Source organism: Saimiri boliviensis, chromosome 5 (assembly GCF_048565385.1).
Source record: "Saimiri boliviensis isolate mSaiBol1 chromosome 5, mSaiBol1.pri, whole genome shotgun sequence".
Lineage (NCBI taxonomy): Eukaryota > Metazoa > Chordata > Mammalia > Primates > Cebidae > Saimiri > Saimiri boliviensis.
Window position 1 is genome coordinate 74,849,792 of NC_133453.1, and position 27,393 is coordinate 74,877,184.

The 27,393-nt window shown below is 35.4% G+C and overlaps 1 protein-coding gene across 8 annotated transcripts in view; it reads left to right on the forward strand.

Annotated features, from left to right (window-relative positions):
• COBLL1 (cordon-bleu WH2 repeat protein like 1) overlaps positions 1-27,393 on the forward strand; it is a 166,254-nt gene that overhangs the window by 18,603 nt on the left and 120,258 nt on the right. Inside the window, exon 1 of one of the 8 annotated variants that reach the window (XM_010329496.3) lies at positions 24,093-25,107. The exons of the other annotated variants lie outside the window; for them this stretch is intronic. Coding sequence (XP_010327798.3) covers positions 25,106-25,107 — 2 coding nt within the window. The 5' untranslated portion in view covers positions 24,093-25,105. Of the gene's footprint in view, positions 1-24,092; positions 25,108-27,393 lie in introns of those variants that run through there. 8 annotated transcript variants of the gene reach the window in all.

A 27,393-nucleotide genomic window follows, 5' to 3' on the forward strand; every position in this document is an offset into this window, starting at 1 on the left:
AATAAAACTTTTCACTATCCTGGCCAACATGGCAAAACTCCATCTCTCCTAAACATACAAAAATTAGTCAGGCGCAATGGTATATGCCTGTAATCTCAGCTATTCGGGAGGCTGAGGCACAAGAATTGCTGGAACCTAGGAGGTGGAGGTTGCAAGTAATCCGAGATTGTACTACTGCACTCCACCCTGGGCAACAGAGTGAGACTCTGTCTCCAAAATAATAATGCAATAATAATCTTTTCAGAAGACTTACATGACTATGGAGCATGTAAACATGTATATACCTTTTCTAAACCCATATTGAAATTTTTACTGAGATTAGTTCATCCCATTAGACTTTGGGAAGTTAACTTTGACTTCTCTTGGCCAGAACCAGGTTTCAAACCTGCCTTTTTCAGCTTGAGATAATTAATGGCAAGACTTGGAGAATACCACCTTCCTAAGGGGCAGTGGATTGCAAGGGCCAGTGAGATGGTGAGATGCCAAAGGGAAAATTCCTAAAGCTAATATCCAACAACCCAGGAGGCATATGCGGACCATTGCTGAGGCAGCAAGAGGTGGTTGGCTTTGGTTGATCCCTTCCTGGGGCTTCCGGGGCCCCCAGCTCAGCAGACACAGGGGCAGAGCCGCCAGTTTGACGTCAGACGACAGTGGAGGCTATTCTTCATCTGACCAGACTCTAGCAGTCACCTTTGTTGCCTTAAATGTGTGACTTCTTATGTGCAGTGACAATTAGGAGACCCTGAGAATAGTCCAGGGGACACTAGTGTCATTTTAGGGAGAGCTGTGGTTGAATCTTGGCTCAGACATTGACCGGTTATGAGATTTAGGACAAATAAACATCTTTGCATCGTGTTTTTGTTTTTGTTTTCCATCTGAAATTGAGGATAACTTACTCATTCCATAGGCTCATGGATATTAATTGGAAGCATTTATATGTAGAACCATGAAATATTGGCAAAGTGATAAATCTCATGGATCGTGATTTTCATTTAGTGATGAAATGTCTGTAGCTAAGTTGTTAATATTTTTGGACATCAGCCATAGAAGAAGTTCACAGACTGGTTTAAGCTCCCCACTCTCAGTTTCTATTTAGTAAGTTAGTGGTTGATTCTTGGTTTAGGATAATTGTTTTCCAAATATAAATTAGGTAGTTTTGTAACTTATTAATTCATGGAATGTGATTCTCGGTAAGCAGGATTTCCAGCCCTTAATCTTTAGAAAAGTTTCTACTCAGTAAGATGCAGAGATAGTGAACACACAATGTGTATATTATAGTAACTCCCTTTTCCTGTAGGAAATAAAATAATCAACTAGCCAAACAGTTCTTTACCTAACTTTATTGTTGGCAATGGCTCCTAATGAAAAGGCCTTGTTTTTGAGTTTGTAAGAGAGTTCTCTTGTGTAAGAAGATAGTTTTAATTTTATTCCTCCCATATCTATGGCTTGGGTTTTATCTCTTGTACACAGACTAGGAACACTCACTTATGTGGTCTCCTAGTGGTCGCGTAATTTCTACATCTTAAACTAGAAGGAGTTCCTTTGCATTACAAACAATGTGTAAGATAGTTGTTACTATATATCTTGAATAGGTGACACATTTTCCTTCTGTGTTTTTGACGAGGTTAGTCCTCTTGACAGCACAAATTCCCTTGGGCATGGGGAGTGGGAGGGCGTCTGTTTGAAGGTGTTCTTTCACTGAACTTTGCGGCACCATCTTCACCTCAGGTCACATTTATTTCCACATGGATACTCATCTAATTAAAAATTGACCATGTCGTTTCTGCAGCAAGGCAGATTATTATTTTAATCATGAAGCAGAGAGTTGCACTTTTTCTTATTTAAGGAATCCTAACCAGGTTACCACTGCTCATAAACCGCTGAAAATTGGTGAGAACCTTGAAGTCATGGAGCAAGAAGGTGTGATCATGCAAGAGGGTAGCCCACTAGAGTGTGCTCACGTTTGGAAATCGTGTGTTTTCTGATAAATGCAGGCATTCTTACTGAAGCTAGCTGAACTGGATGAATACATTACTATCTCGTGGTTTCAGAGAACTAGGTAATTTTAAAGATTTGTGAAGTATTATTGCTTCCTGACAGTATTTGTAAATTTTGTGAAAATAACAGCAGGACTGGTGTGGTGGCTATCCTCTAATCCCAGCACTTTGGGAGGTAAAGGTGGGCAGATCACCTAAACCCAGAATTTCAAGACCTGGGCAACATGGCAAAACCCCAACTCTCTAACAAATACAGAAAATTAAACAGGTGTGGTGACATTTTCTTGTAATCCCAGCTACTCAGGATGTTGAAGTAGAAGGATCAATTTAGCCTGAGAGGTAGAGGCTGAAGTGAGATGTGATTCTTCCACTGCATACTAGCCTAGGCCTTGTCTCAAAAAAAAAAAAAAAAAAAGTGTTGCGGGGTGGTGGTGGGGTGAGGGGTGGGGGACGACAATAACAGCATTTTGTTCACTCCAACTAACTGTTCTGAATAGAGAAACATTTTAGAGTTCTTGAAGTTAAAATATCCAGTTGTAGCCAGGCACGTGGCTCACGCCTATTATCCCAGCACTTTGGGAGGCCAGGTGGATCACCTGAGGTCAGGAATTTGAGACCAGCCTGGCCAACATGGCAAAACCCCATCTTTACTAGAAATAAAAAAAATAAAATAAAAATAAGAAGCTGCATTGGTGGCAGGTGCTTGTAATGCCAGCTACTCAGGAGGCCGAGGCACGAGAATCGATTTAACCTGGGAGGCAGAGATTGCAGTGAGATAAGATGCAGCCATTGCACACTCCACCCTGGGCAACAGAGTGAGATTCTGTCAAAAAAAAAAAAAAAAAAAAAAAAAAACCTTTAAAAAATCTCTCAGCTTTTAAAGGTAAGGGCATATTTTAAATGAAAGTCAGTGAAAACCTGGACCCATGATTATAAACAGTAGAAACACAAGTTTCCGAACATTTTTTTTCTCTACTTCAAATTCGCTTTGTGTTTGACACTTTTGGCACATTTCCTGACATCTCTGAGCTTTCATTACATTTTCCCATTTTTCAGGTTCATTAAATTTTGTTTCTTTACATTGTCAACCTTTGTGATTTCCAATCTGATCAGAGTAAATACCTGATTATTTTAACTTTGTGTTTTTAAGGTATTTGACAAACTTAAAATATAACATTTGAGAAACTCTTAAAATATTTAATTTAATTTTTCCCTTATAAATTCACTTCCTATGCTTTATTGATTTTATGTTTGTGTATCCGTTTTTCTCTTGTTGACTTTAAGAAGGCTTTTAGTATATAAAAGTTATTGATGCTTTATGACGTATTTTCTAAATATTTTACTAGTTTTATCATTTATTATGCAGCTTTGTTTATGGAAACATTTTAGCATTCTAGTTTCATTATTTTTTAGAGACAATTCTATTTTTGCTTATCTTGGAAAGGAAATGCTTACACTTTATAAGTCTTTAAAATATTACTTTAAATTTATGATAAACTAAACATTTGACAGAAACTGGTGAGGCATGGTGGCCTATGCCTGTAACCCCAGCACTTTGAGAGGCTGGGGATCTCTTGAGGCCAGGAGTTTGAGATCGGCCTGGATAATATAATGAAATACTGTATATTCCAGAAAAAAAAAAAAAAAAAAAAGCTGGGCCTAGTGGCATGCACCTATAGTGTCAGCTGCTTAGTAGACTAAGGTTGGGAGGATCGCTTGAGCCTGGGAGGTCAAGGCTGCAGTCAACTGTGATTGCACGACTGTACTTTAGCCTGAGTGACAGAGCAAGACCCCATTTCAATATATATACATATATGTATATATATGTGACAGAAATAAAGAAGTATATTCTTTTTTGTTATGAGACAGCATCTAAATTAAAAAGTAATTGCTTCAGTACTACCTATTGGACAATTAATCTTTTCCTGCTGACTCAAAATAGCACCTTTATAATATTATATATCTTTTTTTTTTTTTTTTTTAAGACAGATTCTTGTTCTGTCACCCAGGTTGGAGTGCAGTGTCATGATCTCAGCTTACTGCAAACCATGCCTTCTGGGTCAAGCAATTATCGTGCCTCAGCCTCCCGAGTAGCTGGAACTGCAGGTGTGCACCACCATGCCTGGCTAATTTTTGTATTTTTAGTAGAGATGGGGTCTTAGCATGTTGCCCAGGCTGGTCTCGAACTCCTGAGCTTGGCAACTCGCCCACCTCAGCCTCCCAAAGTGCTAGGATTACAGGCATGAGCAACCATGCCTGACCTTGAAATCTGTTTTTATTCATGTGTTTGGTATAAGGCGTTCCATTCTGCTCCATTGATTTTTCTGCATTTCTATCAGTCTTTTACTTGAGGTGTGTTTATAGTATGTTTTAATGCTCTGGTAGGGTAAGTCATATGGTCACTATTTTTCAAAATTCTCTCATCTGTTTTCAAGTATTTGTTTTTTCAAATAGCATTTAGAATTGGGAATGAGAATCCATTAGTTGCATTCAATTTCCTTATATATTTGTTGCATTTTTCCATTCAGAAACTTCTCCCAGCACTATTGTCTTCCCCTGATGTCTCGCCACCCTATTACAGGACGCATTTTATCATTGGAAAGGTATTTTTTCTTGGGTTCCCTCTGTTAAGAGCAAGTTATCTTGAGGGCTACTGTATTAACCAGATGTCTTCAACTAAGTAACTTATGGTATCATAATGTAATGTAATGTAACTAAATCATACTATGGTATTGTGACATGGGTCTTAAAGTGTGGTCCCTAATCCATAGCGTCAGTATCAACTGGAAACCTGATAGAAACATTCTCAGGCTGGGTGTGGTGGCTCACGCCTGTCATTCAAGCACTTTGGGAGGCCAAGGTAGGCAAATCACTTGAGGTCAGGAGTTCAAGACCAGCCCGGCCAACATGGTGAAACCCTAACTCTACTAAAAGTACAAAAATTAGCTGGATGTGGCAGCATACACCTGTAGTCCCAGCTACTAGGAAGGCTGAGGCAGGAGAATAGCTTGAACCTGGGAGGCAGAAGTAGCAGTGAGCTGAGATCATGCTACTGTACTTCAGCCTAGGCAACAGGGTAAGACTCTATCTCAAAAAACAAACAAACAAAACAAAACAACAACAACAAAACCATATTCTCAGAGACTCACTCTGGATGTATTTAATTAGAAAGTCTGAGGGCAGATTCCAGCCATCTCTATAATAAGCCCTCCAGATGGTTCTGATCATGGGAAAGGTTGAGAACCACTGGCTCTTTGGAGTAATATCCAATAAAATCCCACTATACCCCTTGATAGCATTGTAATTTGGATTATGTTTTTACATGCCTAAGTCTCAGCATCTTCTTTTGTAATATGGGCTATAATAGGAATAATCTGTACTGTAAGCAAAGGATATAGATACGTAGTAGCTATTAGTGTATCAGAGTGCTTCTTAATAAGTGAGAGCTGAAGTAGTGTACAATATGAGTATTAGAGAAAGTATGGTGCCTAGGCAAATAGAAGGAAAGGTCTAGAAAGTAAAGGGTGTTGCAGGTTTTGATGAGCTCTATATAATTGGTAATGCCCAAAAGGACATAGAATTCTTGGTATGGGATGGTGAAGATAAACACTTTTAGCCTTGTTCACAGTTGGCACTTTTTAAGTGGGCAGACAATGGTGTGCTATCATTGAAAACTAAAAATTTGTGTTAAGGGTATATGTAGGATTACTTTATTAGAGCTCCACTGTTATATTGCACAAAATAAAACACTTCTGTCATACTTCTCTAGTTTTAAAGAAAATCTGTTAACACAACTAGAATATGCAAATGGTATAAGGATTGATATCTTCATTTAGTAAAGAAAAAGCCCTATTTGTGATTGAGAAACTGGAAAAATTAAATGATGTAACTTATTCAACATACGGATAAATTACTTTGTATGAGAAACCAGACTTAAAAGGATGACCAGCATTTAGATGTGGCTCATGAGCAGTTCATAATTGGGAGGTAAAAAATAACTCAGTGATATGATATTACCTACGGCAAGGCCAGTAATAAAGGTGAGCGTGCATGACTGTGGAAGAGGGAACTCTTGCACTGATCTTGAGGAACAGGTAGATCCTATCCCAGGAGAGGTATGTAGAATATGCTGTAGGAACTCATTCAGTGATTAGTTCTGCCTGAGGCCACTGGGGTCTTACAGTGACAATGAAGGATATAATGGGAGTTGCCCAGCCAGTCAAGGAAGAGAGATATTCTAAGTGATACGTAAATGTTGGAGTTTGAGGAGTAATCTAGCGTAAGGAGAACATACAGGCTTGGCACGGCAGGTGAGGCTACGGTGAAACTGTGCAAGTTCTCCAGATATTGTGGTTGACTGAAGAGACTTTTTGTTTTAATATTTCTCTTGTTTTTAGATAAACAGTATTTTTATCGCCACTGTTCTAAGTCCATGTTCTTCTTCTTCTTCATATATACCCTTGCACTCAGATGAGGGAATTTAAGTTAGAAGTTCAGGAAAGCTTTCATGTTACAAGTTTACATTCATATATCCCAATTTTAGTTGGAAAGCTGGTTGGTTAATGCAGACAAATCCTCTTCCACGAGTGGCAGTGGCTGTGAGTTATTCTTGCTACCAGCAACACTGCTGTTCAGTGAGTTTTCATTATTCATGTGCCAGACTCTGCAGTGTTTCCTATCCAGGCTATGGATGTTTGCGTATAACGTACCTCATGGAGTCCTGCCCTTAACCTCAGTTCATAGAGCTTGGTTCTGACTCCCTGGCTGGCTTTGCTAATCTTTTCCTATCCTTTTCCTCTTGGGACCTGCATCCTGAGTTCTGTGGCCTCCATAATCAGCTGTAAACCTGCTATCAATCAGAAAGATTCACTGGGAACCTTGGCTAAATCCCATCCTGACTTCTACACATGCCACAAAGTGCCTTGAGACCTTGGCTATTGTGTTTCATCTGCCACGTGATACCTGTTTAGAAGAGTGTAGATAACCCCTTGTAACTAATATTGAACCTCCACTTAGCAGCTCTTGGGGTTCTTTTAACTGTTGGCCATGCATGTTGGTAAGTCCCTCTTGTCTTATTCCCACTGAGCTAACCATTGACCTTTATTCTGAATGAAAGATACACATTTTTATAAGGATTATAAATTGCTAGATTCTGTGGATTCTTACAATATGGTATCCTTTAAAAATCAATTTCTAGTTTAGGCATGGGCTATTTTGATAACCTCTTCTTGCCCTCAGCTTTAATTTTTTTTAAACTTAAGATGCTACCAGGTTATTTCCAAACTATGGGTCAATTCCTGTCAAGATTTTCTTCTCTTCCCACAAGTCTTTGCTGTCTGTACGGTGAAGGCCAGATTCTGTAGAAGGTGTTGAGAATGCAGGGTACCTGCTCCTAACTTTCCTGTCTGGCCTTGTCTCTCACAGTGTCCTTCCACCCACATTCTTTTCTGACTTGGATTGCCAACTGTAGCTTCTGGGGAGTTTCACACCTCCTTGCCTTTGCCTACTGTTTCTTCAGTGTGGAATTCTACTGGCTCAGCTCACTGCTCAGAGGAATCTACACATTTTTCAAGACCCACTTCCAAATTCCACCTTCTCCTTGAAGCTTTTACAGATCCTCAAACTAAATGCATTTCTTCTTCCCTTTTTCTTTCATGACACTTTAAGTCTATCAGAGTATATATTATCTTTTGTCTTCTATGTTTTTGTGTACAAGCTTGTTTTGTCACAAAATTACAAACTTCTTAGTGCAAGATTTTTCTTTTTACCTACAGTAGCACATTGTTTTGTCCATACAGTGTTTTCAAAAATTGTTTTGTCCATAATTAGGATTTTCGTGGTCTAAGAAATTTTACTTTTGCAAAGAAAGGTGCAGTGGAAGAATCTGAGTCTTTCAAATAGTTGTCTGTCTTTTCTAACCTCTTGCCTTCCCTTGTATGTGTCAGTTAGAAGAATCTGGTGAGTGCTTGAGGTTGTGTTAGAATGAGTAATATGGTTTAGGGAAAAACAATTCCCATGGATCTTTAACCATTTAGGATAGTGGTAATACTTTGTTTGAAAATTGTTTAAAAATAGATCATAATCCTAATGATTTATTGATATTCCTAATACCAAGTACTAGGGTAGCACTTTCACATCCTCCTGCAACAACCCCCTGAGGTTCATGTCTTAGCTCTTTTTGTACAGTAGGAAACTGAGGATTATACAATTTTCTTAAGTGAGATTAAGTAAGAGATGGAGTCAGGAAATGTCAGATCTGTCTGATTTCAAAGGCTGTGTTCTTCATCACTGTGCTCTCTTGCCTTAAGCTTTTGAAAAGCATGCATTCTGTGAACTTTTTTTTTTTTTTTTTGGATAAGGCATCTCTCTGTCTGCAGGCTAGAGTGCAGTAGCATGATCTCGGCTCACTGCAACCTCCACCTCCCAGTCTCAAGGGATTCTCATGCCTTAGCCACAGAAGTAGCTGGGATTGCAGGTATGTACCACCACACCCAGCTAATTTTTGTATTTTTAGTAGACATGAGTTTCACCATGTTGGCCAGGTTGGCCTCAAACTCCTGACCTCAAGTGACTTGCCCACCTTTGCCTCCCAAAACGTTGGGATTACAGGCATGAGCCACTTTGGCTTGGAAGGTATGCATTTCTGACATCACCTTCCTGCTATGGAGATCAAATCTAGTTCAGTAGAAACAGTGATTTCAGTGTCTGCCCTTCTCCAAACTAGCTCTTTAGTTTGTGGATGCTCAAGAGGTCAACATGGTAAGTTAACCTATAAAGTTGAATAATAGATAAGAGAAAGAGGGTTAAATGCTGAGACACTTAACGTCAAATATAGTCACTTTTGGGCTCCTCTCATGTTGCATATAATTAGACGACAGGTAATTAAAAGAACTTAATCGAAGGGTGGAGGAAGGTTTAGAGGACAATGTGAACTTATACATTTTTTTTTCCAAAGTTGAGGTATAGTTTACTTTATTTTTTATTTTTTATTTTTTTTATTGCATTTTAGGTTTTGGGGTACATGTGAAGAACATGCAAGATTGTTGCATAGGTACACACATGGCAGTGTGATTTGCTGCCTTCCTCCCCTTCACCTATATCTGGCATTTCTCCCCATGCTATCTCTCCCCAGCTCCCCAGCCCCCGCTGTCCCTACCCGATTTCCCCCCAACAGACCCCAGTGTGTAGTGCTCCCCTCCCTGTGTCCATGTGTTCTCATTGTTCAACACCCGCCTATGAGTGAGAACGTGCGGTGTTTTATTTTCTATTGTGTCAGTTTGCTGAGAATGATGGTTTCCAGGTTCATCCATGTCCCTACAAAGGACACAAACTCATCGTTTTTGATGGCTGCATAACATTCCATGGTGTATATGTGCCACATTTTCCCTGTCCAGTCTATCTTAATCGATGGGCATTTGAGTTAGTTCCAGGTCTTTGCTAGTTTACTTTTAATACAGAAGAGACTGAATTGAGGTATCTTATATGTACATATCTACCTGTTTTTTTCTTTATATGATACATGGAAAATCTGTCTTTTCCCCCTCTTTAACCAAGTAGGACTTCCTATGGAAATATTGTATCCTCAGAAAACTTTTGAATCAATGAATTATTGTGGGGAAAAAAGAAAGATTAGCAGAAGGAATACCTTATTATTTTACTCTCCATCAATATACATATATTGAGAAATGTATATGGAAAATTTTAGTTGATTTATTTATTCAATGACTATTTATTAAGCATCTGTGTGTCAAACTTCATCAGGATGAAAGATAAAATATTCCCAATGCCTTCCTCGAAGATTTCTTAATTGATAACCCAGCAGAAAGTAAAGATTCTTTAATTTTATATGTAAGAATAAGTAATAATACAAAAATTGACTAGTTGTTTATTAAGACCTTATTAGATACTAGGTCTAACGTTAGGTATGTTGAATATATTAATATAGCATTTAATCATTATAATGACTATGTGTGAGAGATACTGCTATCTTTGTCCCAGTTTATCAGATGGGGAAAGGTGTCTCCGAGACAATGAAAAATGAAGCAGCGTCTCCAAAGTAATTCATTCTCACTACCCTACTATTCTGATTCATCTATTTAAATTATATATTATTTTAGTCTATGTTGTGTGTAGGATTTTCTGTAGAGATTAATTTTCCAGAACTTTATAAAAGTATCATTCCTCGTGCCTGTTCTGACCTCGTCACATAGACATGGATGTGAATCAAGGATGTGCCATTTTCTTATTGGGTAACCTTGAGAAAGTTACTTAATTCTCACAGCCTCTGTCCCCTGGCTTATAACATGTAGATTAAAATCCATTTTGCATAGCCGTGTAAAGCACACGTTGGTAAGACCCTAAAATTTTGTTTCCTGGTGATTTTCCTCTTACCCATTTCCATAAAACAGATATAATCATATGATTATATAAGAAAGATTTTGCCAAATTTTTCAGCTTGATTACACACAGTTTTCTGTAAATTCCTTGAGGTGTTCCAGCAGCTCAGTAAGTTCAGTTGTGATGTTGGAGAGTAAACATTGGAGTTGAAATTGGAAGCCCTGTATTTATTTTGCAACTTTGTTGTTCATTTCTTATTTTACGGGATATGGAGATGCTTTCATTTAATAATTAGCTCATGACTTTTTACTACTTGTTGATGCTTGAAAGGGTCACCACCTCAGCAGTCAGGTGGAGAAATAACCAACACCACTGATGTTCCATTTGGATGATGGTAGCTGGTTACATAGTGAAAGTAATGCTGTTTCTGTTTAGCTAAAAAAAGCAACCATGAATCAAAATAAAAACCTTTTCTGGGAAGCTTCTTGAATGCCCAGTTTGAGTTTATACATTTTGTACCATTGGTTACCCTGTGAGATCTTTCAAGGAGTACCTGGTTGTTCATCTAGTGGTTTAAATAAATGTATTACTAAGAGATCTTTGTTGATTAAACCAAGATTTCATATGACAGTGCAGATTCATGTTGTTCTGTTTAGTTGTGGTTTACAAAACTTGACTTAAAGTAGTAACTGAATATAGTGAAGATGTATTTATTGAATATTTTAGCATATATCATCCATTTGATGATAGGCCTGTGAGAATTATAAGTATGTCAATTTCTAAAATCTAATTTTAGAAAAGTTGTTTAGAAATCAGTTTTTTTTTTAATTTGGAAATTTAATTTTTGGTCTTAAGTACTGAAAAAAGTTGTTATTTAAAAGAATAAGTGGTGAAATCTTTTAGGTGAATAATCAAGTCCTAATTTATTTGAGTTTGTGTAAATGAATGTGGTTATACTTATGGGGAAAACACAAAACTAAATTATTTCTATATTAGTATACAATAGGTGTAACTGCATAATGCTTATTTCAACAATGACTTTCTTTTTACAAAGTGTTTTCAAAATTAAAATATATCAGCATTAAATTTTTAATACCAGAATCAATTAACAGTTATCAAATGCTTACTATAATATATGCTAGGCACTGTACCAAGGGCATAACATATATTTTATTTTTATGATAACTCAGACATGAGTGCTAAGATACTTGTTTTTATATCTGGAGAAATCTATATTAGGGAAGGTGAACTCTTGTCAGAGTTACAGGAGGTTTGGAAGGTTGTGGGAGAAACAGTATGAAACCATTCACATTCACTTAACCATTAGTCTGTTGTTGTCTCTATAGTGTCACAAAAATACTATTGGTTCACCTTTTTATGAAGATTTTTTTTTCTAAAACTCTAATGTTTCCAGAAAATAAACTGATAAATAACAGACAGGAACTAAGTAGTTTATAAACATCTTAGGAGGACAGGGACAATGCATGCCTTACTTACTTCACTGCATAGATCACAAATACCTAGCACATGGTAGGCCAGTTAACTCACTTTTGTAAAATGAATTGATTAAAATACTTCTGTTGAGTGGTGATATTAAAAAATCCTGTATACGTCATGAATTTAACTTTCTGTCTTAAAGTGACATTCAAGTGTTCTTGACTAGCTGACCTAGTTTCTTGCATAATACAGTGTCAGAAATTAAAATGGTTTTGTTCTTTGTGTTGCTAGATGTTGGGGAAAATAGTGTAAGTCTTAAAATGTCTTCAGCTAGTTGTGATGTCAGAAAAGAGTTTTTTTTTTTTTTTTTTTTTTTTTAATTCCCAGAGGCTTAGTTTGAAATGGGTTGCCATGGTTACTACAAATTGGAATCTAATCAAGAAGAGTCTCATGAGAAATCATAGCCATGCTATAGGTGTTTTAGTTTTAGAATGAAAGGAAACAGGTCCTGACATCTCAGTCCATGTGAACTGCTGAGCCTCAGGAAAAATGCTACCACAGAGGAGAGGATTATGAATTTAGATTGATAATTGCAACCGTAGATGCTTCTAGCATTCAATTTGGAGATAAATGAAAACTTTTTTTTTCTTTTTTGGTGAACTTTTGCAAACTGTTGCTCAAGTTCTTTATGTATTCCTGTCTTAACTTGATGACAAATATACTGGATATACTTAACTGGATATAATTTTTTGGGTGTTCCATTTTTTCAATTATGTCTTGTTGATTGCATCATTAAGTGTCTTTCAGATAGGGGTTTAAAAAAATTTAAGTTTGACTTTTATAGAAGTCAGAATACCATTTTAAAATAAGTAATCATAGAGGCAAGAAATGGAGAGACAAACTGGAACCCAATATAGAGAGCTGATCACAAATGATGGAATTCTAGCCCTCTAACTAGAGTCAATCTTTAGATACATGGTATTCCATTAAATCTAGAATGACATAAAATCTTAGATTCACCATTATGTATATTTTACTGAAGGAAAATCGTGGCCAATTAAACTGATACAGTGCTTTACAATTTTCAATTAATGCATAATTTGCATGTGATAAAATTACTTATAGTTTCACCAGTTTTGATAAACACATGCAGTCATAATGCCACTATCATAATTGAGATATAGAACAATTCGAAGCACAATTCATGATTGCTTAGTTTTTATATTTAATGATATTGAAATAATTTAAATTAATTTGTCCTATTTTCATCATATCTTGTGCAATCACGAGAAGAAACATGCAAACAAAAATAGTTTTAAGGTGTCTTTTAAACTTCTTCAGATTCAGATCTGACTTTTCTTTTGAACTCCCAATTGTCAATGACTGTTATTTCACTTATTTTGTCCTTTATGCCACGAATTGCATCACTAATTCAATACTTCTGTAAATCAGAAGTGCCCTACTGTTGTCCCTGGGGTTTTATTTCACATGGATTATATCTGTTATGCAAGTTTTGGCTGCCATTTTCTTATTTGACTAATTCTAGGTTTTGTTTATTCCTTAGCTGAGTAACATGTCACTTGAAGTTAAGCAATTTCTGTTCAAAGTCAGTAAGAATGTTCTGACAAACTGATGCTTGAAGCATGCTTCATATATTTATTTTCATATATTTCAACATGCTTGTCATATATTTTGTTATTTTTCTTTATATTTCTTTTCAAGTAACTTTAATTTTGGGTAGGATTTGTTTTTAAAGCTTGTGTTTTGAACCATATCTCTGATATCTACATTCCCTTTAGAGAACTTGAATAAAATTCAATAGTAAGAATTTCAAGCTTTGGCAATTTGGAGAATTACAAATTATTAAAATATATTCATGAAATATAGAACAATAACCTTAAATGTTACCATACCAAAATAATCAACTTTTTTGATTATAGGGTGTTTCCTTTGTTTTAAAAATTTGCATTCTATAATTTTATGATAACCATGAACATTTCCATATTATTATAACCAATTTTAATATCAACATTATGTTCAGTTGCATTGATATGTCATTTGTTTTTTTCTATGGCACATGTTTATATAATTTTTTGGATTCTTTTATAATTTGGATTTTTAGAAATGAAAATTTTAAAAACAATTTTTCAGATAAATATAAAATCTGTATGAGACAGATGTGTAGTTCTAGAACATACCTCTCTAACCCCAAATTCAATTTTCAAATCTCTACTTTTAGCAAAAAAAATTCTTAAATATATCTCAAATATCAGAAAGGAAAATCCTCCATAGTCAAGAATCAAAAGATTTTTTTGTTTGCTAGAATTATAGGTAATGAAAAATCATATGGTTGTAAGATGATATCCATTTGGGTTGGGATCTAGAGAAGTGAATGATTCTTTTTTTTTTTTTTTTGTATTAATTTTTTTTTCTCTCATACATATGCTAGTGTATCTGGTATTGATTTATTTTTTCTAAAGTAAGTAAAATTTTCTAAACATCTCAATGTAAAATAAGATAGATGATTTTTTAAAGAGCTCTTTTGGCATTTATTTTTGTTAAAGTTGTTACTAAACAGTTTAAATAATTACTAGAATTTTGTGGCTCTTTACATATAAAATTTTAGTTCTTTCTATTTGCTGTTAATACCATGTAAATATATTGCATAAAATTTTGAGTTTAAATGTATACAGTACCTGTATTTGAGAAATTATATATCATGATCAGGGCAACTCAAATTATTAAAAGATGCTGACTTTAGGTGTTTCAAAAGAAATTATTTTATAATCTGTTTAATGAAATGAGTATTAATAGTCACTTTAATTCAACGGCTTGTTTAGATACTTTAAAAATGGTTTTTGTATGTAACAAAGTACAATTATATAACAATCTAAGAATACGCGTCTTATTGTCGGTACAGCAATATATTTCTGTTTTAAATTTATACCGAGTGCCCCGTTTCTAAATGAAAAAATTGCAAGTTTGTTTTGTCACTATTTATGTTCATTATAACAAAAAGTCTAAAATACAATAAATTTTAAAGTCAGTTCTTTAGAGGTTAAATATCTTCCTGTCGTTGTTTTTGGATTGTCCTTAATACTCTGAGACTTGGCTACTTTTATTGAAAGAAAAATTCTATAATTTTAAACTATTTGTCATTTAGCTTAGGCAATGAATCCTACAGAATTTTAGACCTCCAAATTATTTTTTGTGTCAATATCCCAATTTTATGGATGGTAAATAGCAGTCTCCAGAATGTCCTCAGAAATGGGGATTTTGCTGGCTAGGGACATTTTGTTACATGTAGGAATTAGAGTTAATTATGTTCGATACTTAATAATGAATATTTATTTCCTTTGTGGTTGAGCATTTTAAAAATGGCTTTTATGGATGTTATCAAGCATACCTACCAGAATATTAAAATATATAAGCTGCACATATCTTTCAACTGTGTGATTTATTTTTATTTATTTATTTATTTTTTGAAAGACTATTTTCTTTTTATTATTATATTATAAGTTCTGGGGTACATGTGCAGATCATGCAGAATGTTACGTAGGTGTACTCATGCCATGGTGGTTTGCTGCATCCATCCCCCGGTCACCTACATTAGGTATTTCTCCTAATGTTATCCCTCCCCAATCCCCCTATCCCCTGCTACACCTTCTTTAGCCCCTCCAACCCTGGTGATTTATATCCTAAGGTGAGAACAGATTGCTGGTTTCTTTTATTAAAATTCAAATATAAATTTTATTCATACCTAATTTAAATGGTAGAATTTCTCCTCTAAGTCAACAAAATACTGTTATAGTCAAGAATAGGAGTATTTCAGCTACTTCATGTATTGGCTTTTTTTATTTTTATTTTATTTTTTATTTTTTTTTTGGAGGATGACAGTCTGGTGATTAATGAATTCCAAGTGTTGCTCTAGTGCTGCTCTCCAATGTACTTTGAGACTATTTAGTGAATGCTGTAGAAAGTACTACATTGTTTGGATATAAAAAGAAACATTGTTCTTACTTTTTAAGAATATGTGAGTGGGGCAACAAACCAGCTATTTCTGGTTGAAACGACTTCACTTAGTGATAGTTTCTTTCAAATGCAGTGATATACCGAAGATTATGAAACACTGTGGACTTTTAAGTTATTTACTTAAAATTTTAAAGTTTTAAAAAAATTAATAGTGCTGTCTTTTTTTTTTTTTTTTAAATGGGCTTAAGTGCTTAAAAAATCTAGTCAGACTTAACACTCTTCCTTAGAAAACTAAACTAAAAACAAAGAAGTAAGGAAATAATGTCAGACTAGCTAAGGGAAGTACCACAAAATTTAAGCATGTTTCTTAAAAGACATTAACAGATGCTTTGTTTAAGCCTTATCCATTTTTATTTAACATTTAATCCTAACATGTAGCTATTGAGTCTCAAAACCAAAGGCAGGTGGTAGAAATGGTGATTTAGAATGGTGGAAGATAGACTGCTACAGACGTGATGCACTAACAATAAGCACTGATGAGGAAAATGAGAGGAGACAGAAAAACTATTAGAACTAGACTCAAAAACTCTAAGCCTTATTATGAGGGCCTACACACATCGCTAAGTCCCTAAACTATTGTATAACACAGCAAAGATGTAGTTTTAAAAAATATTTACCAAGTCAAAAGACCATAAAGCATCAAACCGAAGTAAAATGGGCTTGTTAAGGAAGGTTGTAAAAATGAATTACAGATTGGGCCAGAAGGAAAATCTAGTTCACTTATACAAATATGAATTATACAGAGATATTCTTTGACCCAAAGATATTATTTAAAATAAAGCTCAGTCTGGGTGTAGTGGCTCATGCCTGTAATCCCAGCACTTTGGGAGGCTGAGGTGGGCAGATCACTTGAGATCAGGAGTTCAAGACCAGACTGGCCAACATGGTGAAATCCAAACTCTACTAAAAGTCCAAAAATTAGCTGGGCATGGTGGCACATTCCTGTAGTCTCAGCTGCTTGGGAGGCTGAGGCACAAGAATTGCTTGAACCTGGGAGGCAGAGGTTGCAGTAAGCTGAGAGCCTGCCACTACACTCCAGCCTGGGAGACAGCAAGACTCCATCACAAAATAAAATAAAGCTCAAACAAAAATAAACTCAACCATTTGGAAATAATAATTAAATTATCCTAAATGCAAAGAAGAAATCAAACAAAACAGGTATAAACAGGAACAACAATGCTAATACTATTAATAGATGATACTCAGATGCAAATAAATATCTGTACTGTATTTACATTAATAAAGTGGAAAATGAGAGAACATGGACTAAAAAATTCAATTCATGTTGCTGGAACAGCAAAACAAATATATGGAGAGGAAGTATATAATACATATGTAAGTAGGAATTAATGATTTGACAAGTGTAGAATTGAAAAACTAGCCTTTAAAAAAAAGATGTGTTTTGAGACAAAGTCTGTGTTGCCCAGGCTGGAGTGCAGTGGCACAATCTCAGCTCACTGCAACCTTCGCCTTTCGGGTTCAAGTGATTCTCCTGCCTCAGCCTCCTGAGTAGCTGGGATTACAGGCACTCATCACTGTGCCTGGCTAATTTTTTTGTATTTTTAGTAGAGGTGGGGTTTCACCATATTGGTCAGGCTGGTCTCGAACTCCTGACCTCAGGTGATCCACCCGCCTCAGCCTCCTAAAGTGCTGGGATTACAGGTCTGAGCCACTATGCTCAGCCCTATGTAGCCAATTTTTAAGGGAAGGGCAAAATAGACTTCTTGAAAATGTAATGAAAAGGAGAATAATGTTATAATGGATTTCGTTCTGGGGTTTCGGGATAAGGAGGAAGAACAAGGAAATCGTGGGATTTTTAGGACAGTAAAACCATGATGTATGATACAGTAATGATTTTTTTCAAAACCAGTAAAACTACAACCCAAAGTAGTGAACCCGAATGTAAACTGTGAACTTTCGTTAATAATAATGTGTCAGTATTGGTTCGTCAGTTGTAAAAAAAATTACCACACTGATACAACTTGTGTATAATGGTGACAACTGTTTGTGTATGCCAGGGAGGAGATGCAGGGAATATGTTTGTACTTTTTGATCAATTTTATTGTAAGCTTTAAATCACTCTAAAAATTTGTAACTTAAAAAATAAATATGGAAAAATCTGCATCTTTTCTCCTTAGTGACTTGAGGCCATCATCATTTGTCAGTCGAATCTACAGAGAAAGGAGACGCATAAAGAAAGGAGACAGATAAAGTCTCTCATTATAAGAGACATAAAAGTCATCTTACTGGCATGAAAAAGAAAGCACTAGAACTTCTATTACATGTAATTTTAAAATCAGAAGTTAAGCTTTACTAATAAAACACAGGTAGGCACTAGAATGTTACTTTGTGGGTCAGAGTCCATGTGTGGTGTTAGAGTTAGGCTGTGGGCGGACAGGTCGATTTGACCTGCACTAGGAGTTGCCTTGTTGGCCTCGGTGTAGTTAGCATCTTTCAGAATAATGCAGGTTTATGTAAACCAGGGAAGTGTTTTACACATTTTATTATTTATTAACGAATCTTCATGCCAGGCAGGTAAATATGTTTGCAAAGAAGCTGTGCGTTGAATACAGTGAAAATACAAGCAGAAGTGACCCACAGGAAAACAGCAAAGTTGACAGTTATCCTTCAGTCAACTTTTTGTCAGCCGCATTATAAGAAATGATCAGAACTGGTAAGAATTGAACCCCCAAAAGCAGTTATCAGACTATTTGAAATACAGATTTACATTCACTTTTACTAAAAATATATCATTAATAAAACATATTACATGTTCTTTATATAATATGAAACAGACATTTCATATTATAGACTTTTGTTTTTATAAGCAAACTTCTATTATTCTTTTCAGTTTCATTTTTTAAAAAAGCACCCTGAATACAGCAGCACATGTTATTTATAAATTGTGTCAATTCTTTTTCTTTTACTCATAGGGTTGTATGATCCAATACGTCTGGAAATTGCTGGTCTGAATGATTCCAACAGTTTCCCAGCTGGTTTTCCTGTCCCTGATCTTACTTTCCTCCAAACCATTTTTCATATTGCCAACAAAAAAACTGCCCTAAAATGCAACTCGGATTCTGTCATTTTCTCGCTTAAAACATGTACTTTCTATTTTGTGTGGTAAGGCCTCAACATTGGTCATGTGAGATACTGATAGGGGCCTGGTCCTCTTCCCCAGCCTTATCTCCTGCTATCCCTGTTCCTGAAAGATATTTCTCTCTGTCTCTCATGAGTATCTAGAAGAATTTTATCTCCTCCTTCATTAGGCTGTGTCTTTCTCATTATTCAAGTATGTTGAGCCCTCACTTCCTTCAAGAAGTTGTTTTCTGCCTCTAACATGGGTGAGATGTGTTCTTAAATAGGCACCTGGCTCATCCGCTGGGCCCGGACTATTGGTATTTGCTTGTCACTATTGTGACTAACTTCAGGTGCCTCTAGGGCTTACTACCTTGGCTGTTCTCGTGTGAATAATACATTATTATGATTAGACAAATTGATTAAAAGTATATTTTAGAAGTAAAGTAATATTTTGTACAATGTTGACAAAAGATATATTATAAGCCTACTTATCTAAAAATATGTTAGATGAAGGATTATAAGCAAGGCTACTTTTCTTTGTCAGACTTTATTTTTAAATCTCATATGATGAACAATTTTAAAGATATCACATATTACTAATGCATTTATTGAGAGGCAGAGAAATATGCAAAAACTTCAACATATCTAAAATAAAATAAAAGTTACTTTCTAACTTCCTCCAAAAATTTTGATCCTTATCCTTTGACCAAGTTTATGTTCCAGAAGATCACTGCAACTTTATAGTAGTTGACATTTTTTGGTCTCATATTTGAGGAAATACTTGTCGTAAAAACTGAATTAAAAATCTATGTATTATAATCTATAACTTTTGAAGTGGCAATTTCTGTTCTTCAGAAAGAGAAAGATCATTTAGCACTGATTATGGCACCTGATTATTTGGTTTTAGAAAACTTCTACTCATATCTTCCTTTCATTGTTCGTTTTTCAATTTGCCTCCCTCCCCTTCCTCCCTGCCTCTCATTCCCTAAGTGTGAGTTTTAGTTTAAAATGTTATTCCCGACTCGTAACTATAACTGTATGTTTTTTAGGGAATTTTGCAGACTTTCAAAATGGTTATATATCAAAATACAGATACTTCAAAGACTTAAAAACTCTTAATATTAAAATAAACTATCCCAGACTTTTAATTTGTTACAGATTTTCTATATCTAAAAACCTGAACATATGTTTGTTCTAACTTTATCAGATCACCCAATGACCTTATTTGGAAAGTCAACACTATCTAGTGAGTGAGGCAATGGAAGCTGTGCTCAGAACCTTCTTTGATTTCAGTAAAATCCCTTTCTCCCATCAATTCTGTGCTTTTTCCTACTGTATTGGGCCAAGTAAACTCAGTTTTTCCACATTTCCATCATCTCTTGCCTTCAAATATATTAGCGGCAAATATACATTCCCCTTTTTCATTTATGAATTGTTCAAACTTAACCTACATTATAGAAGTGCAGGTTTGATCTGTGGACCTTTGTTTAAAGGTATTATCAGATGGTCCATTATGAAATCAGGAGACAACAGATGCTAGAGAGGATGTGGATAAATAGAAACGCTTTTACACTGTTGTTAGGAGTGTAGTTTAACCATTGTGGAAAGCAGTGTGGCGATTCCTCAAGGATCTAGAACTAGAAATACCATTTGACCCAGCAATCTCATTATTGGGTATATACCCGAAGGATTATAAATCATTCTACTATAAAGACACATGCACATGTATGTTTATTGCAGCACTGTTTACAATACCAAAGACTTGGAACCAACTCAAATGCCTATCAGTGATAGACTGGATAAAGAAAATGTGGCACATCATGGAATACTATGCATCCATAAAAAGGATGAATTCATGTTCTTTGCAGGGACATGGATAAAGCTGGAAACCATCATTCTCAGCAAACTAACACAGGAATGGGAAACCAAACACCGCATGTTCTCACTCATAAGTGGGTGTTGAACAATGAGAACGAATGGACACAGGGAGTGGAACATCACACACTGGGGCCTGTGGGGGGGTGGGGAACTAGGGGAGGCATAACATTAGGAGAAATACCTAATGTAGCTGTTAGGGTGATGGATGCAGCAAACCATCATATCATGTATATACCTATGTAACAAACTGGCACGTTCTGCACATGTACCCCAGAACTTAAAGTATAATTAAAAAAAAAAAAGAAATTATGATGGATGCTTACCATGTGTCAGGTATTGTGCCAAATGTTGTGAGGTTTACAGAAGTAGAAGTCTTTTACTTTCAGTTTCTTAACAATTTACATTTCTCTACAAATACACTTTTCTTTTGTCATTAGCAATCATTTGTGAGCTTAATCTGCTATCTAATTTGAGAGTTGACTATAACAAATGTAAAAGATGTTAAATATTTTACGACTTTTTTAAAATTTTGTTTTAATTTTTAAACTCTAGGTTCTAAGCTAAAATGCAATTTCATATTTACTTCAAATGCAGCTACAAAGAATCAGAAGATACATGATCATTTTTTCTTTTTTTGAATGCTCAAGAAATAGGACATGCGGTTCAGATGATTGGTTGTGTCTGTAGGAGCTTGCTCTGTAGCCCAGTCTTCTTTCAGCTTCTGGATGCCATTATTCTGCTAGAAATATGCTGCATATTCACAGATAATAGACATAAATGTAGTATTATTTACTTGTGTGATTTCTTTCTCCTGTCATAGACACTTTTACTTTAAAATGGAGGTGGGACAGGAACAAATAGAAAACTGTGTGGCAGTCTGGATATCAGTTAAGGCTATTCAAACTTTGAATATAAGGCCATTTAAACAAATTAACATGCAGTAAAATTGACTTTCATTGGATGTACACTTCTAGGAATTTATTACATTCAAAAAAATTGAGGTAGGGTCTTGGTCTCTCTCCCAGACTGATGTGCAGTGGTGCTATCATAGCTCACTGTAATCTCAGATTCCCAGGCTCAAGCAATCCACCTCAGCCTCCTAAGAAGCTAGGACTACAGGTGTATTGCCACCATACTTAGCTACGTTTCTGATTTTTTTTGTTTTGTTTTGTTTTTTGGTGGGGTGGGTATAGAGACAAGGTCTCACTGTGTTGCCTTCAAGGCTGGTCTTGAACTCCTGGCCTCAAGCAGTCCTCCCTTATTCTCCCAGAGTTGGGATTCCAGATGTGAGCCACTGTACTCAGCTCCAGTGCTAGGAAGATTAATACTTGCATAAGTTCATAAAATTTCCACTGCTACGAGAACATAGACTAGTTCCATCCCTCTAGAAAAAACCTTTACTGTTAACTTTGTAATGAGACCCTACCCTATCAATAACACCTTGTGACCACTGATCTTTAATCTGTCACTGTATTTTAACTTTATGAATGTTTTAAAAAATAGAACCATACAGTATGCAACCTTTTAGGACTGTTCTCTCTCTCTCTCTCTCTCTCTCTCTCTCTCTCTCTCTCTCTCTCTCTCTCTCTCTCTCGGCATAATGCCTTTGAGATTCATCTAACTGTTACGTGTGTCAGCGGTTCCTTTTTATCGCTTAGTGTAGTATTTTGTAGTATGGATGTACTGTAGTTTCTTTATCTATTTACCCATTGAATACCATTTATATTGTTTCTAGTTTGGGGTCATTATGAATAAAATGTTCAAGTGCAGTATTTTTATTTCAAGTACAAAATTTTCACTTCTTTTTTGTGCTGCCTAGGAGAGAAATTGCTGGGTTATGATATATTTAATAAGAAACTTCCAGACCATAGAGTAGCTGTACCATTTTGTATTCTACTAGGAGTGCATGAGAATTTTATTTGATCTTCATCCTTAACAACATAGTATCATTGGTATTTATGTTAGCTATTGTAATACATATGTCATAAGATCTCATTTTGTTCTTAATCTACATTTTCATAAAGGCACTTTTTGTTGAAAAGCTTTTTGTATGCTTATTTGCCATTTGTATATAATTTTTGGAGAAAACTGTTTAAGTCTCTGGCCAAATTTTAATTTGGGTTATTTTCTTACTGCAGAATATTCTAAGTTCTTTATATATTCTGGATACAAGTTATTTGTCTGATATGTGACTTGCAAATATTTTCTCCTAGACTGTTGCTTGTCTTTTTTATTCTCTTGTGTATTTATAGAGCTAAAGTTTTTAATTTTGGTAAGATCCAATTTACCAATTCGTAAACATGTATTATGCTTTGGTGTCTTGTTTAAGAACTTGTTGCCTAAATCCAGATCATGAATGTATTCTTCTTCTTCTTTTTTTTTTTTTTTTTTTTTTTTTTAAGTTTTGCAGTTTTCTGTTTTGTATTTAGTTGTACTAATCATTTTAAGTTAATTTTTATTAAAGGTATAAGCTTTAGGTCTGGATTCATTTTTTTTTTTAGCATACAGTCCAATTATTCCAGTATTATTTGTTGAAAAACTATTCTTCTGTAACGAATTGCCTTTAAACCTTTATCAGAAACAAGTTGCTTCATGTTCATGTGGCTCTATTTCTAGATTCTCTATTTTGTTGCATTGATCTAAGTGTCTGTTTGTCAATACTGCATTGTTTTGATTCCTGTAGCTCACTTACCCCTCTTAACTGAAACTTGAAGCAAGACCAGTTTCTTTTGCTGTGACTAGAACTAAATAATGTGTAAAACATTTTGAATATATTTTACATATTCTCTATAATATGTCTTGAAATTGAGTTGTATCAGTTCTCCAGCTTACTATTCTTTTTGGGGATTTTTTTTCTTTTTTAAAAAATTTTACTTTAAGTTCTGGAGTGTTGAACAATGAGAGCACATGGACACAGGGAAGGATTTTCTTTTATTTTTCTAAGTTCTTGTTTCTTTAGGATACTGTGTATTTTAATATCTGCTTGTCTATATCTACAGAAATCCCACTGGAGTTTTGACTGAAATCATGTTAAAAATACAGATCAATTTGAAAAGAATCTTCACTATACTCCATCTTCTAATCCATGAACAGGATATGGCTCTGAATTTAGTTAGGTCAGCTCTGATTTCCTTCCTCTATGTTTTGTAGCTTTCAAAATACAGATCCTCTACATATTTTGATGGAGTTACAGTCAAGTATTTTCATTTGGAGATTTTAAAAAATTGTTTATTGCTGTTATATGGAGATATTTCTCATTTTCAATCAATAAAAAAGGGCAACTCCCTCTGTGCATTAGGAGTACTTTTTTTTTTTTTTTTTTTTTTTTTTTTTTACTTTTAAGTTCTAAGGTATTCCTTTTCCTTGGCCTTGAGCTATAGAGCAGCTCCTTGTATTCCTTCTAATCCTTTGCTTCTGAGTTTAGGCTGCATCGAATCCAAGCTGGGATATACTGGAGGATGAAAGTAGTTGTTCAGCTGCTTTTCAAATTATTTTTCAGATTCTTCAAATTGTTGCTTTATGCATTCTGTCTGGGTTTTATAGCTGCATTCTGTTAAGGCAGAGTAAGCAACCACTTGCTTACCCCTCAAATGAAACTTGAAGAAAGACCAGTTTCTTTTGCTGTGACTAGAACTAAATAGTTTGTAAAACATTTTAAATATGTTTTGTTAGCAGATACCTGAGTATTATTGAGATCTTGCAGCATTCTTCCCTTGTCCACTCCCTGTCAAGAAAATGACAGTACAACTCTTTTCCCAGCCCTGAATACTCAGCCTTTAATTATGGTCTCATTTAAGTATTCATTAGAGAAAACTAACCTTTTTTGGCTTGAGTAGTTGTAATTGAGTATGTGACATCAGAGTAATCTATTTGTGACAATTTTTCTTAAAGAAGAGGAGTCGGTGTTCTATCTACATATGTAGGTTTGAGGTATTTGAGACTGCTTCTGCTGGCGGCCTTGGCAAACTCTAGGGAGAAGTGGAGGATCGATATTTAGAAAATTAATTTGTATGTCTATGATGATAATTTGATATTTCACAATTAAACTTTTATATAACAAAGTAAATGCTGAGATGTGGAGACAGATATTTTAAAGAAGGTACAAACTCCCTTAATTTACATAAGAGTCTTAGATTTTTTTTTTTTAATTTACTGCTTTAAAACTGGTTTATCTAGCCAGAATTCTGCAATGAGAGTATTGAAAGCTTTTATGTTGTAACTGAGGCATATACATTTTCTTTTAAATTTGTTGGTCACTTTGTTACAGGTTTTAGGTATGTCAAGCACAAGCCAGTATAACCATGGATTTCTGACCCAATCTCCTGTAATAATTGATCCTTTCAATGTAAGTTTTAATCATGTTCTGGCATAGTATAATCAAATAGAGATAGTGTTATACAGTTTCAGTTCCAATCTGGTTTTCCCTAAAACTGAAGATATTTAGTAACATTTGTATCTGCGATTACATGTTCTTGTATAAGGAAAAAGAAAGTAAAGAAATGGTTAATTTTGTGTTTGCTATGAAGGAAGAAGGTGTTCTCTTGCTTTTTCGAAAGTGGAGGAAAAGTGCTCTATATTCCCTCTTGGTTTTCTGGAAGAAATATGTACTGTACTAAGAAAAATATGTAATAAGAACTTCTTCAAAAAAACTCACTAGCATTTCAGTTGTACCTCATTTTGATGAAGGATGAGTATCTGGAAGCCAGATTGGATGCATGGTCATGAGGAAATGAAAGAGCATAGACTTTAAGGTCAGAAAGATATGAATTTGAATCTAAGCTCTGTCTTTAAAATTACCATTTTATATTGTTTAATAATCCTAATATTGTTAATCCTGATATATTGTTTAATAATCCTAAGGTTTTTTTCTGTCTTATGTACGGTTGATTTACCTACTTAATTCAGAGGCTTGTTTAGTGAGTTTAACAAGAATATATTTAAATGGACCCAAAGTTATCCCTACCATATAGTGGCATAAGAAATAGTGGCTTCATTATACAATAGATAGAGCAAAAAAAGTAAGTAGTTTAATAGCTTAGAACTTTCTGAAAAAGTCACTTGCTAATGTTCAACCTTGATGAGTAGCAAAGAAACTGATTAGCTTATTGAATATGGTGCACAGTTTTTGGCTAGAGTACCCAGGTGTGTTTACATGTCTTTAAAGCTGAGATGCTGAGTAGTAATAAGTTATGGATAGGCTTTTAGCAGAGCAGCAGCCCTGCATCAGGCTCGCTTCTTCCCCCCATCTTCTTTTGACTTTTGTCTTTTAATATACATGAATGCCATGTCAGAGTGACAGAAGTGTTTTAATCCCTAGCTCATCTGTATCACATAATAATGTCATTGGAAGCCAATGAAGAATTTATTCAGACATTCTAGTCTTTAGGGTGAGCTTGTGACTGATCAGAGAAGTGGCAGAATAAATAGTTATAGGCTAATTGGTGTTTATGTTAATTTCTTATTACATATTTCTGAGAAAGCTGACTATGTTATTTGGCAACTGTAGCAGTAAGAGTCCAAGAAGAGATAGAAATCACATGATAGATTAAATGAGAAGCTTAATATAAAGAATTATTAATTATGATAAAAGAGTATGTCTAAGGAAACATATGGCACCTTAGGGCTGGGACCAAGCAATCTAGGAAGAACAAAATTGTAAAGGGTTCAGACCTTGGAGAAGGTGTGCTTTAGCCTGTTGGAGAAGCTTGAAATTTAGCCAGACTCAAGCTAGTTTGGAGTTGTTGGGCAAATAGGCAACCCTCTGGAGAGCAAGTAGGAGCAGGCAGTCAGCAACAGTTGGCATACATGTGCGAGACTCCCAGTGCTAGACAGAACAGAAGTCATTCTTGGTGCACGGGATGGTGGGGATAGGGAGGCATGGGTGGTGAAGGTGTGGGTAGAAGTTGTGGAAAGAGTGGCTGCTGGGTGCATGACCTTCCAGGCCACAGGCAGCTATGGGCAGGCAAGGTCCCTTAATTAAACCTTGCCAGGGAGTCCAGACACCAGCACAGGCAGGAGGCCTGTAGAGCATTCAGTCTGTGTGAGCATATTCATTGTATAACAAAAGTAAAGTAGAAGGGTTATTTCCAGGTGAGGCTGCAAAATTGGATCGACTGTATTCTGTACTATGGCTAGTGCAGGCTCTGCCAGATATCTTCATAACCGCACCCCTTACCACCTCAGGCCAGGCAGGAAATCCCAGAAAACTTTTTCCTCTGCAATGTCCCTTCAGTGCTCTCTATAAGGAGACATAACATCATGCTTCCTTTAAAGAAGAGATGCTTAAAGGAATTCAGAAGGGGTACATTTGGAACTGAGAGACTGGGGATAACTCACATAGCATCTTTTATTTTGAAAAAGTGACAAGTTGTACCAGCATATTCAACCTAGAAACTATGTAAAACATGAACTTGATACTCACTTTGCATTGCATGCAACTTTATCTTCTGATTTGTAAAACTTACAAGAACTTAAATCATACCTATGGCACATGAAAGACATGCTGACCTCTCTTCATAACATCTCTTAATTCTGCTAGAAGCTGTTTAGATTTTTAGCAACTGGTCCCAAGTTATTAATGGTGGCAAATGGTGTTTTGGGTTGTAGCTTAAGGGGAGAAGCTTGCATCTCC